A 12,596-nucleotide genomic window follows, 5' to 3' on the forward strand; every position below is an offset into this window, starting at 1 on the left:
GTCTTAGCAATAGATAATGTTGATACATATTAGGATTTATCAATAGATGGTAGCTCAGTATAGGTTTAATTTACATTTTTTACTATAAGTGACCTTGAGCATTTTTTCCCATATATTTAAAGGTATTTGACTTCATATTTCAGTGATCTGTTGATGTCTCCTTCTGTTTTAGGGATTTTGAAACTCTTAAAATAAGCTAAGTGCCTGACTTTGGGTAGATCAAGGCAAGGTACCCTGTCATTCATTGCTAGCAGGAACATCTTTGAGTCCTTAGATCCTGTCACATATTACGCCTCTTTAAAAGTCAGCTGATACCTGTAGTTGCTTTCCAGTCCTTTATTCTTTCAAGAGGCAGGGTGGGAGGTGGATGGGAAATTGCAGAGAGTGAGAAATGGGATTGTGTGTGTGTTTGTGGGGGTGTGTGTGTATATATATATATAAACAAGAAATGGAAAATTATTTGTTGATGATAACATATATGATTAAGCCACTTTACAGTATATTCTGGGTGGAAAATCACATTTGGTATGTTGTGGTGATATTCAGTGAAAATATGTAAAATAAATTAATTAATAAAGAATACAAAAAAAAAAAGCCAGCTTAAAGGGTACTTAGAAATTAGTGGATCCAGTCCCCTTATATTACAGATGAACAAACTAAGAGAATGAGACCAAGAGAATTGGAAGGACTCTTTTAGGTCATACAGTATATAAGTGAACTTGATGGCAACTCTCTACTCCAGGGGAACTCTAAATTAACATGTAAATGACTTCTTTGATGGTCAAACTACTTTTTAGAGAGAAAATGCCTCTAAATGCCTATAATAGCCCAATATTGACAATATAAAAGTTACCCTCGTATTAATTCTATCATCAGTGTCTATAATATGTATTTGGTACAGAGGTCCAAACAAAAATCTTAGAAAGCCAAAGCTGGATTGGTGACATTTCATATCATAGGGAAACTTGAGGTCCAGGAAGGTAGAGTGATTTATCACAGGGGGAGGCTAAAAGGGCCATTAGGCTGGACCTCTTCACTTTCAAAAGGCCTCAATTTTAAGTGTTTGAAATCCTTTCCAAATGAGGTTAAAATATATCATTACTGCATGTTCTGAGTGTGTATATAGTTTATTTGCTTAATATATACACTTAAAGTGTGTTACAATTTTTTGAAGCCTATACTTACATTTTTTTACTGTTTAACAAACCAGGAGTGGCCTTGAGGAGATACCTGGCCATAGTCACCAAGTGAGCTAGTTGCAGAAGTGACAGTAAAACTTAGGTTTGCTGACTTGTGAACAGAGAGCTTCCTGCTTTTTGCTTTTTATTTGAGCCAAGTAAATTCATCTTTATTCATAGCATTGAATCTTCTGTCCAGGAAGTTTCACTGTGGGACATATGTTCCCCTTTCATCTATTTATCTCTCATCTGGTCACCAAGTCTGTTCTCTGGAATGCTGCTGTTTGTTACTGCCTGCCACTCAGGGAAAGATGTTGACCAGAATCTTAACAAAAACTTCATTTCTTGAAAGCCTTCTATGTGCAATGATGGACTTTTATCTGTGTTCATTCTATTCAACATAACAGTTCTGGAAGGTAGATATTATTTTCATTATACAGATTACCAGAGACACAGTAGATTTACTTAGTATTATAAAGCTAAATAAACTGTAGATCTGGAATTCAAAACCAGGTTCATCAGACAGTGAAAGCTGCGCTCAGCTCACTCTACCTTGCCGTTACCATTCAACTGAGACAACCCACATGCATGATGACTCTGAGATGATACAAACAAAGGTCAAGGTAAAAATTGCCTGCTTTACAACCTGCCCAGGAAGCAGCAAGGGGCTGGGACTTGATGAGCAGAGAGGCAGTTTATCTGCAGTCCTACTGTGTGGGCCAGTCCTCCAATAGAAACTTTTTGTGAAAACCCAGCAGTTACTTACTTAACCAAATGTCTTATCAGAAGTTCCAGCATCTCTCGGTTTTTTTCTGGTAGCTTATATACCAGGGAGTGAATAGCTCCCAGCCGATAATCCAGGTTGTCAGACTCTGAGAAAGAAAAGTGAGAGACAGGATTTGGCTTTCTGGAAAATTGTATTGAGCAAACTTTAATACACACACAGACACATACACACACATGTACGGATGCAGAAAAAGATAACTAGAGACACATAATAAAACAGATTAAAAGAGAGATAAATAGGCACAGAGACACAATGAGAGACCAAAAAAGAACGAAATAGAAAGAGAACAAAAGACAGTGACAAAAAGAAACAAAAAAATAGTCCAGATGAATAAAGGAAATTAAAAACAGGAGAGAAGAGAAAGATAAACAGAGAAAACAAGAGAACACTGCCTCAGAGGAAGTCAGAATTCCTGGTACAGAGGTTGTTTCAATGCCCTACATGTAAACTTCCAGCTGGAAACCTTTTTCTACACACCCTCCTTGGGGTACTGAAATGTATGCTGCTCCTTTGGGTTCCTATGAAAACCACTGAGAGGGACCAGCAGTTAGCGTAACGGCTATGTCGCTGGACTCCCATGTAGCGACCTCGGTGTGAGTCCCAGACCCAGTGGCTTAAACTCACACCGGGTGCGTGTGCACTCCTGCCCAAGATCCCGAGGGGAGAATGGAGGAGAAAGGATTGCGGCATGGCCATCCCCCCGGGGGGTGATTTCTCGCTTTCTGTCTCTCTGTCTTTCTGGTGAGTGCACGCACTCTATAGTGAAAACCCCTCCAAAAAAAAGAAGAAAAAAATTAAAAAAAAAAAAAAACACTGAGAGAACACAGGAGTAAAGATGATCAAAACTCCCTTGTCTTGCTAATCTATTCAGTACTTTTTGAAGGGTCAGCAAAACAAACAAACAAACAAACAAAAACTCCCTTGTCTCAACAAAAACCCATTAAGAGTTCAAGTATCTGGAATCTTTTTCATGTATACCACATATGATGCAGAATAAGGGTTCATGTCAAGGCAGGGAGCAACATGCATACAGTTCCCTCAGCCAAGTCATTTTTAAACAGTCTTTCTGAAGTTTATTCATCTATCTCCTCTGAGAGAGAGAGAGAAAGAGAATGACTACTTCCAACAGGGTCCTGATGTCATGATCCATCCCTAGCCCCAGCTAGCCCTGGATCATGACCCACAGGTGCCCATCACACCCAGGAAAGTCTCTGGACATGAACTCAGAACCCTCCCATATGGATCAGACCCACAGAGTGCTACATTCTATGGCTGCACCACCCAAAACTTTTAATGCTTCTTCAGGAGACAACTTTTGGGTTGATTCTATACACTTATTTCCCAAGCACCCCTCCATCAACAGCCTTAGTTTCTCATCTAGAAAAAGTGATGCTAGTACTAACATATTAGAACCTATGTTTCACAATACAATTGAAAATCATTTGAAAAGGCAAAGTGCTAAAGGAAGCTGAAACAGCATTTGTAATGCAACCATTTTGCTGTTAATGTAATGCCAGTCAATGTTCCTGTTCTGATGGAAAGGGCAATAAATAAATAAAGCTTTTACATATATCACATCTCTAGAGCTAGCCAGTTATTTCTAACCTACTCAGCTGACATTGATTTACAAAATTAAAAATATAACTCTTGAGTTAGACAACAAGCAAGAATAATCTCATTTGACAATGGCAAACCGTGTTTTTGGTTTCTTGCCCTTAATCACCTTCCTCAACTAGTTTTTAAACCTTATTACTGTAAACCTTACTGAGAAACCAAGACAACACAAATAGCTAATAACATAAATACTTACTGGCAGCAGAGACCAGCTCTTTGTAAAGCTTATAGGTCATGACAGGTTCAGAAAGATTCCTGAAATTAATGAAGACTATAAGTTCCTTTGAGAAGGGAGTAGCCAGGCCTAGGATCCTCTGTTCTGTGAACAGTGAGACTGAAATTTCTGAGCCACACACAGTTTAGTGTAACTATGTACACTTTTCTATTCATGAAGCTTTGTCCGGGCAATATAAGTTGCTAGTAATTCAACAGAAAATTTGCAAAAGTATGGGCTGAAGCCTCTAGCAAGGTCTCCAATTAGCTCCCCAAACTGAAGGAGGTACAAACCAGTCCTACAAAATTCCAAACTGCACCCATTTTGAATGCTACCATGAATCTATGGATCTGTTACAATTTGATATGCCCTTAGAATTTCCAAAGTACTGTTGGATCTATCCTTCCATTTCATCCTGTGAGGTCAAACTGTTATTCAAAACCCCATTTAAGGGAGGAAGAAATGACACTCAAATATACTTCTTTCTTTAGTCAAAAAATGGACTGGGTCACTGGCATCGTGATGATTACTGAGGATCCAGATAAAACTAAGATATAGTCCAAACCTCCAAGGAGTAAATAGTCTATTTAGGAGAGTGCCAGACACAAAATTTGCAATGTAGTGAGACAAGTGTAATGATAAAATGAAGATATGTGGTGAGTGACTCAAAGGAAGGAAGTAATCAATTAATAATAAAATAGCAAACTCTGTCCTTACCTAAGTGATTTACTTGTATTAATTCATCTAAAACTTATGATATCCCAGAGACATAGATACTACTATCCCCATTTTATAGACGAGGAAACTGAGGTGAGAGAAGTTATAACACTCAATATTGAATGAGTTCCATGAAGTAATAAGTGGAAGAACCAGGCAGTCTGTTCCCAGAGTCTGTCTATTTATATACATATATATATTTTTTTTCTACACTATATTCTAAAAGCTGAAGTTTTACTCTTTCATCTAGGTTTCACATGGTTTTTTTAGTTCTATTTTCTTTTTCTTGTTTTATTTTATAATTTTTTATTTACATTTAATTTTTGGACATCTTTGTGAGGCACAATGTGATTTCTCAAGACATGCATGCGGGACCAGCAGTTAGCATAATGGCTATGTCGCTGGACTCCCACATAGTTGACCATGGTTCATGTCCCCAACCCAGTGGCTGAAAACTCACACCGGGCGCGTGTGCGTGCATGCCCAGGATCCTGAGAGGAGAATGGAGGAGAAGGGATTGTGGCATGGCCATTCCCCCTGGGGGGTGATTTCTCGCTTTCTATGTCTCTGTCTCTCTCTGTCTGGCGAGCGCATGCACCCTATAGCAAAAAAAAAAAAAAGACATGCATACAATTTGGCTAAAATCAAATCAAGGATATTACCATATTCATCATCTTCAACAAAGAATATTACAAGGTGTTGTGCACATACTACTTTGTTCTACCAGTTGTTTTTGTTTTTTGAGATATGTGTATATATGTACATATGTATGTGTATATGTATACATGCATGATGGACAATACCCTCTTTTTTGTACTCTGTTGTGTTATATCATTCCATAATCCATTTGCCTTGTTTACATGCATTCTTGTGTCTGTTAAACATTTTTTTCCTGATTCCTCATCCCTTGAGCTATATGTGGTACCTACAATTGCCCTCCATACTTTTATGTCTTCAAATCTTTCTATTTCTGCCATAGAGTGCTGACATTTTGTATATATTAAACAGGGATATACCATATTCATCTTTCAGAGTCTGGTTTATTGCATTAAGCAGTAAATCTTCCAGATTCTTCCACTTTGTATCAAATGACAAGATCTCATTGTTCTTTATGGCTGAGTAGTATTCTATTGTGCCGCACTTTCTTAATTCAGTCATCAGTTAATGAACACGTACATTGATTCCACATCTTAGCTATTGTGAATAATGTTGTGACTAGCATGGATGTGCAAATGTCTCTCCAAAAGAGTGTTTTCCTATCCTTTGGGTAAATACCCAGGAATAGGATTACTGGGTCATATGGTAGTACTATTTGTAAATTTTTGAGGTATCTTCATATTGTAGAAACTATATTCTTAATCACTATGCTATATACTGCCTACCATTATTATGATAACCCAGGTAAGAAATATGAAAAACTTAAACAGAAATGGAAACAGAGGCAATGGAGATAGAAAGGAAAGATGAGGAGAGTTCTTTCAAATATATTATAGAAATAATTCCTTCACTGAGTAGATATGATGATGAGGGAAAAAGTAATCTAATTTGGGTGACTGGACAGAATAGGAATTGATTAAGAGGGAAGTAGAAATGCCAAAATAGAAGGATCTCTATTTTAGCTAAAGGAAAGAGGGCTATTAAGAAATTGGATGCAGGGCCCTTCTAGGTCTGAGAAGCAGGTGTGGTTATCATGAACCTATGCAGGGAGGTTAAGACCATAAGAACAGATCCCCTTGCTCTAGGAAAGATATGGCAAGCTGCCAACCAAATAACATGAGGCCCCTTAACATTTCTTGTTTGTCCAGCACAGTGTATAAAAATGAAATGAAATTGTATCAATGGTTAAAATATGAAAAATGAGATATTGCATATGCAAATCTATATTATCTGCCTCAGCTAAAAAATGGAAAGATCCAGCCCTAGTAGGTACACAAAGTTATTTGTGGAAGTAAAGAATACAGCTGTTTCAAGATAGAAGAAACTATGTGTATTGTTATAAAATACAGTGGGGAGAATATAGTTAACAACAACCTACTATATATTAGGTTGACAGGAAAGTCATGATGTATTTTTCTGTGCAAAAGTACATCAGAACTTTCCCAACTACTCAAAATAATGCTTCAAAGGTTTAAGATGATGAGCATACTAATTACCCTGATTTAAAATCATTGCACATTACATGAATGTACTGAAAAACCATGCTGTAACAACTGTCATGTTAATAAAAATTTGTAAGTGAAAAAAATAAAAAGGGTCAGCAGATGGCATAATGGTTATGTTGCTGGACTCCCATGTAGTCGACTGCAGTTCTAGTCCTGGACCTGGTGCCTTAAAACTCACACCAGGCATGTGTGCATGCATGCTCAAGATCCTGAGAAGAGAATGGAGGAGATTATGGTGTGGCCATCTCCCGGGTGGGTAATTTCTCTCTTTCTGTCTCTCAGGCGAGTATACACTCCCTATAGCAAAAATCTCTCTAAAAAAAAGAAAAAGAAAATTTTAAGTAAAAACAAAAAGAATCCTTTGTTTATATGTAAGCAAGTAAACAAAGGATTGCCATGCAAATAAAGGTTCCATATGTGAAATGTTAAATATGAAAATATTTTACAATTAATACTTTGCTTATTTTAATTTCCTCGCCTGTGTAGATATTTGACTTTTCCATCTCTCTAGTGTAGTAAAAAGAAAAGGGAGTCCTGGGAAATACCAGGTAGAAAGTCCATGAAGGGGACTGTTAAATATGTCCAAAGAATTAAGAGAAAGACCAAAAGTAAGTGATACAACAACACCAAGGAAAGAAGATCAAGTTTCAAGGAGGGCTTGCTAATAGCTTCAAATGCTACAAAGAGGTCAAGTAAGGTAAAGGCTGACAATTGTCCTTTGTGGACAGCATTTCAAGAGACACTGGTGACCTTGGTAAGAGCAGTTCTAGTGGAACAGAGGGTGTGAGGGTCAGATTACATTGGACTGAAGAAGAAAACTTAAAGGTTAAGAAGAGACAGGGAATGTATATAACCAACACAGAAGCTTGGTTGGAAAGGGGTGGAGTATCTCTTTATACCATCTGTCTAAGCTTCTGGCACTAATTTTAACACCTAGAAGGTTTATATTCCCACTTTTATGGCTCAAGTCCAGAACTCATTACTAAGTTTCAGACTATATATCCAACTGTCTGCTTAACATAATGACTTGATTTCTTCAAAGACACCTGAATTTGGCATATCCAAACTCAAACATTTTGTCTCTCCCAAATGTGGTCTTCTTCTTATGCTTCCTGAATCAAAAACACATTACCACCACTTGACTATATGGACCATAAATATAGAAGTCATACTTTTTACTCCCATTCTCCAATTCTTATATCCAATTCATCCATTTTAATTCCTATATCTTTTGAATATGTTTAATTCTACCGACATAAACTGCTACTTACTAGTCCAGTCATCTCTTGCCTGGACCACAGCAATAGCTTACTAATTGACTTCTACCTCTACTCATTTTGTCTCTCTCTAACCTCTATGCTTTCTCCCCACCAAAATACAAATCTCTTGGGCTGGCTCCATGGTCTAGTTATTAAGGGATCCAGATCCCACATGACTGACCATGCTCTTTGAGTTCTGGCTCTGGCAGTTTGAAAAACACACAGGGCACATGTGTGTACATGCCCAAAATCACAACAGGATGGAGAGATAGAAGAGAACTGATTGTGGCATTACCATGCCCCATTAGGGGGTGTTTTCTCCCTCTTTCTCCCTTTCTCTCAGGTGAGTGCACATACAAACCTACTGGCAAATTTAATTAAAAAAATCTCATCATATAACCCTATCCTGATAAAAATCTTTCAAAAGGGCCAGTATGTGGTGGTTAAGGTGGCTGGATCCCAAATGGCTGGCTGGAAGGTTTGAGTCCTGAGCCAAGTTGCTTAAAAACACACTGAGTTCCTGTGCATGCATTCCCCAAATCCCTAAAGGAGTGAAAAAATGGAGAAGGGATTGTGGTGTGGCCATTCCCTATTGGGGGGGAGGGTAAGAAGGCCTTCTCATTTTACCTCCCTTCTTCTCTGTCTCTCTTTAACAAATGCATGTGTCCTCTGGTAATTAAAAAAAAATTAAATAAGGAATTTCATAAAGTCCTTTAACCCATTTAATCCATTCCCAGAGCCAATATCACATATATTCAATATATTCCCATTACTTTAAAGATAAATACAGACCCTGTTTCTTTTCTTTCCTTTTCTTTTTCTTCTTTTTAAAGAGATTTTTGCCTTAGGGCATGTGTGCTCACCAAGAGAGAGAGAGAGAGGGAATGGCCATGCCATAATCCCTTCTCATCCATTCTCCTCCCACGCTGGGCATGTACGCACTTGTACCCAGTATGATTTTTCAAGCCACCAGGTCCGGGACTTGAACTGTGGTCATATATGTGGGAGTCCAGCAACATAATTTCTACATCATCTGCTAGTCACAGAGAGATCAGATTATTTCTTAAAATGTCCTATCTGGCCCTGCATGATCCTTACATACTTCTTTCTCCCTCTCTACATTCAATAATCCACCTATACTGGTTCATGTGCTTTCTTAAAGAGGCTTTCCTTCCTCTTATAATAAGGCCTTTGCATTGGTTGTTACTTCTTGCTTGGAACCACCCCCCACCCTCCACTTGATTTCAATTTATATTTCAAACCTCAGTTTAACCTCAGAATAAGTCAGGTTTTATTAAATGTCTTTATAGCTCATTATATTCTTCTTCAGAGCACTTATTACAGTTAGGTACATTTGTATGATTATTTTTTTTTCTCCCTCTCACTAGACTATAACTCTTTAAGATCATAGATCATACCTACTCACAACTATATGCCTAGAGCCTAGCATCATGCTTGCCACAGAGAAGGTACTCTGGACATTTTTAGTGAATGATTTAGTAGTTTAGAGATGTGCATTGCTGAACCATTTTTATATGTTGAGAAGAAAGAGCTAGTTGAATTAGAGAAGTTAAAGACACAAAAGAGAGAAGGAATGATTTTCAGAGTGATTTCCTGTTAATGTTAAAGATAAAGGGTATTTTTTGTATGGAGACCTACTCTGAGAACACTGACATCTTTGAGAAATCCAATTTGTTTACTGGTGGTGTATATGAAAATCCTATGGATAAGGGTCTCAAAGGCAAACATCTCTTATTGTGGATTCTGCCCGCTTACATTTTCAGTCTTTAACTTTCCATCTTTCAAAAGAGCCATACTATCTATTTTGGGAAGAGCTGGGAATGATGTAATGTGGAAAAGACCTTATAATATATAAATATTTGAACTTTTTTAATACTTTGAAGGAATCTAGAGACACAGAATCGCTTACTCCCATTACTATCATCGTCATGACTCTTCTGAAAGTATTCATGATTGATTTCTCTCTGCCTTTACTAAATTACTTAAGTAACCCCAAGAAGGCCATAGCGTGTAAGAGTAGAGGGTAGGAGAAAAAGATGCTCTGATATCAGTGGACTTACAAGTTAGAAACACTTAGATTAAAATAATACTAGCTGTGACCATGCATAATATCTAGTGAGAGAAAGAGTACACCTCAGTTTCCTCATCTGTAAAATGAGTATAGTACTTCCTTACTGTACACAATTATTGGGGATAAAAACAATGCCACTATCAGTGTAAGCAACTAGCTTTTTGCTAAGCATGGAATAAATTCTCCAATTCTTTCTTCCTTTCTTCCTTTTCAGATTTAAGATAAATATTCCTAAAAAAAAAAAAGAGCATTTATGTTCACATAAAGTTCTAAGCAAATGCTATAACAGAAGGTTCTTCAATAGTAATATCTTGGACCCAATCTATTTTAGAAAAAGGATATGTTCCAGAGATTATCTGTCTTAATGCCTAAAGTGCACAATATTTGAAAAGAAAAATTTTAGCATATAAAGTATGGTGCATAATATGGGACATAAAGAAGTGATTATTTCTTAAGCATATATGTTTTAAACACTGTTCACATAATATAAATTTATGACAGTAAATTGAACAATTTATTCATTATCATTGTGCACCCTAAATTTTGTTGGTAAGTTAACATTTTCATACTGTTGCCACTTGATTTAGCTCCAATATTTTAATACTTATTTTCTTGTTTTTTATTTCTGTCATATTGATTAAGGCATGATATATAACACATCTCAAATGCACATGTGTGTACACATCAAATGTATATTTATGTGCACACGAGTGCACACACGTGTGCACATGTACACATATTTTTGCCCAAATGCAATTGGATGTTTCAAAATGGTTGTTACCCAATGAAGCATGTTAATAATCCTGAACTGTCATGGCTCAAGATTTACCATAAAACTATCATGACATCACTCTATTGTGAACAATAGCAAAACTTCAGTTATTTTAGAGATATGATTTAAAAAATAATTTAAAAAACTTTCAACAACAATTCTATTGTTTTTATGTTTCCCTTGTTTAAATTATCAGATTTAATGAGCATTCTTTGACAAAAATCATCTTAATTTTTTTTTTTTTTTTTTTTTTTTTTTTTTAGCAATCCTATCTAACTCCCTGTAACTGGGACCACATTAACTCCAATCTCTACTCAGACAAATTTCATCAACTCAGAAAAGCAAACTCCTGATTAAAATCAGACATACCTGAGGTAGAATTTTAAGGAGCTGGTGATTGTCTTAATATCCCAATCACTATTATGAAAATCAACATCACCTGGGCATTTGGGATCTATTTGAGAAAAGTAAACAAGATAAAAAGTTAACCTTCCACAGGATCTTACTTTTTACTCCCTCTATAAGAAAATAAAACAAAACAAAACAAAGTGCATTAATTAAAAGACAATTACTTTAGCCAGTTTTCAAGAGCTCAAAATTTATTAAAAAAAAAAAGCAAGTCTGATGTTTGAAAAATTCTCTTGATTTCTGGTATACCATCAAGAAGCTTGGAGGTCATCGCTCCCTGCCTCACAACAAGAAAGAAGTTGAACAAACTGAAAATAAACTCTTCTTAAATCCACCAGAGAACTGAGGTAATGAGGCAAACTGCTTTCCCCATAACTGAAGAGAAAGACAGGCAGATACAAAGAATTAAAATACTGAAAAAGCAGCTCAGGAGTAGAAAATTCCTTGAGAACCAGTATTAGGAGAGGAAAGCCTAATCTGTAATTGATAAGTCAATACAAGTCTCAATATGTGCAAGCCTGAGAAGTAAAAACTCTTAGGGGGACCCCACACTTTCATGAGTTTTACTTCAGGAGCCCAATCAGGTTCTCACAGTGAAGATCTGTGAGATCATGCTTTCATGTTTCCAGCATGGGGAGAAAAAAGTAGCTATTTTAAAATGTTCTCAGAGCCTTCTTTTTCTTCTTAACAAGGTTGCCCTCAAGAAATATTTTACTGCAGAGAAACTGAGGCAGGGCCATTCACTGGCCCTGGACCCAGCTCCATCCGCAGCCCAACTCTCCCAACCTCAGAGCCCTCCCCAACCCCTGGACAGAAAGGTAGGCTGCTTTTTTTTTTCCTTCTTTCTTTTGCTAATTCTTCTCCTTATCCCACAGGGATGCTCCCAGCTCTTCAGCAGAGCCCATGTCCATCTATAGCCTAGCTTGTGTGTTGTACCAGTACGGAGACTTTTTCTTTTTCCTCTTTCATACTCTTTTTTCTTCCCTCTTATATTGTTATCTTCTCCTTATTCTCCACCCATCAAGAGGGACTATTCAGTTCTAGAATTATAGTTTTCAAACACCCTAGTATTGGGAGGCTCCCTGGGATCCTCACTCTATACTGAACTAGCTGCAAAAAAGGAGAAACTGCTCTTCAGATACCTAAATAGAAGACTCCTTGCATGGGGAACACATTGCTAAACACAAGAGAAGAGAGACTACAGCACACATCAATCCACAGCAAAGGGGAAGCAAATTTGTTCCCAGTGACAAAAACATTTTCCAAAAAGGTATTCAAAAGTGAATACATGACCCAATGGCTAGAAGTCACAGAAGAACCTCAAGTTTGATTAAAAAAAAAAAAAAGGCCCCTGCGCAGCCGTGTGCAGGGAACGGCCTGGCCCCCCTCCCGG

General features: G+C 37.2%; 1 protein-coding gene across 1 annotated transcript in view; it reads right to left on the reverse strand.

Moving 5' to 3' along the window:
* The window catches only part of LOC102498989 (oligophrenin-1), a 148,142-nt gene extending 136,668 nt beyond the window's left edge, over positions 1 to 11,474 (reverse strand). Inside the window, exons 1-4 of the mRNA XM_006161123.2 lie at positions 11,453 to 11,474; positions 11,165 to 11,249; positions 3,776 to 3,834; positions 1,945 to 2,050 (exon numbers count right to left, since the gene is read on the reverse strand). Coding sequence (XP_006161185.1) covers positions 1,945 to 2,050; positions 3,776 to 3,834; positions 11,165 to 11,249; positions 11,453 to 11,474 — 272 coding nt within the window. The remainder of the gene's footprint in view (positions 1 to 1,944; positions 2,051 to 3,775; positions 3,835 to 11,164; positions 11,250 to 11,452) is intronic.
* Positions 11,475 to 12,596: the final 1,122 nt, after the last annotated feature.

Source organism: Tupaia chinensis, unplaced genomic scaffold (assembly GCF_000334495.1).
Source record: "Tupaia chinensis unplaced genomic scaffold, TupChi_1.0 Scaffold138297_1, whole genome shotgun sequence".
NCBI lineage: Eukaryota > Metazoa > Chordata > Mammalia > Scandentia > Tupaiidae > Tupaia > Tupaia belangeri.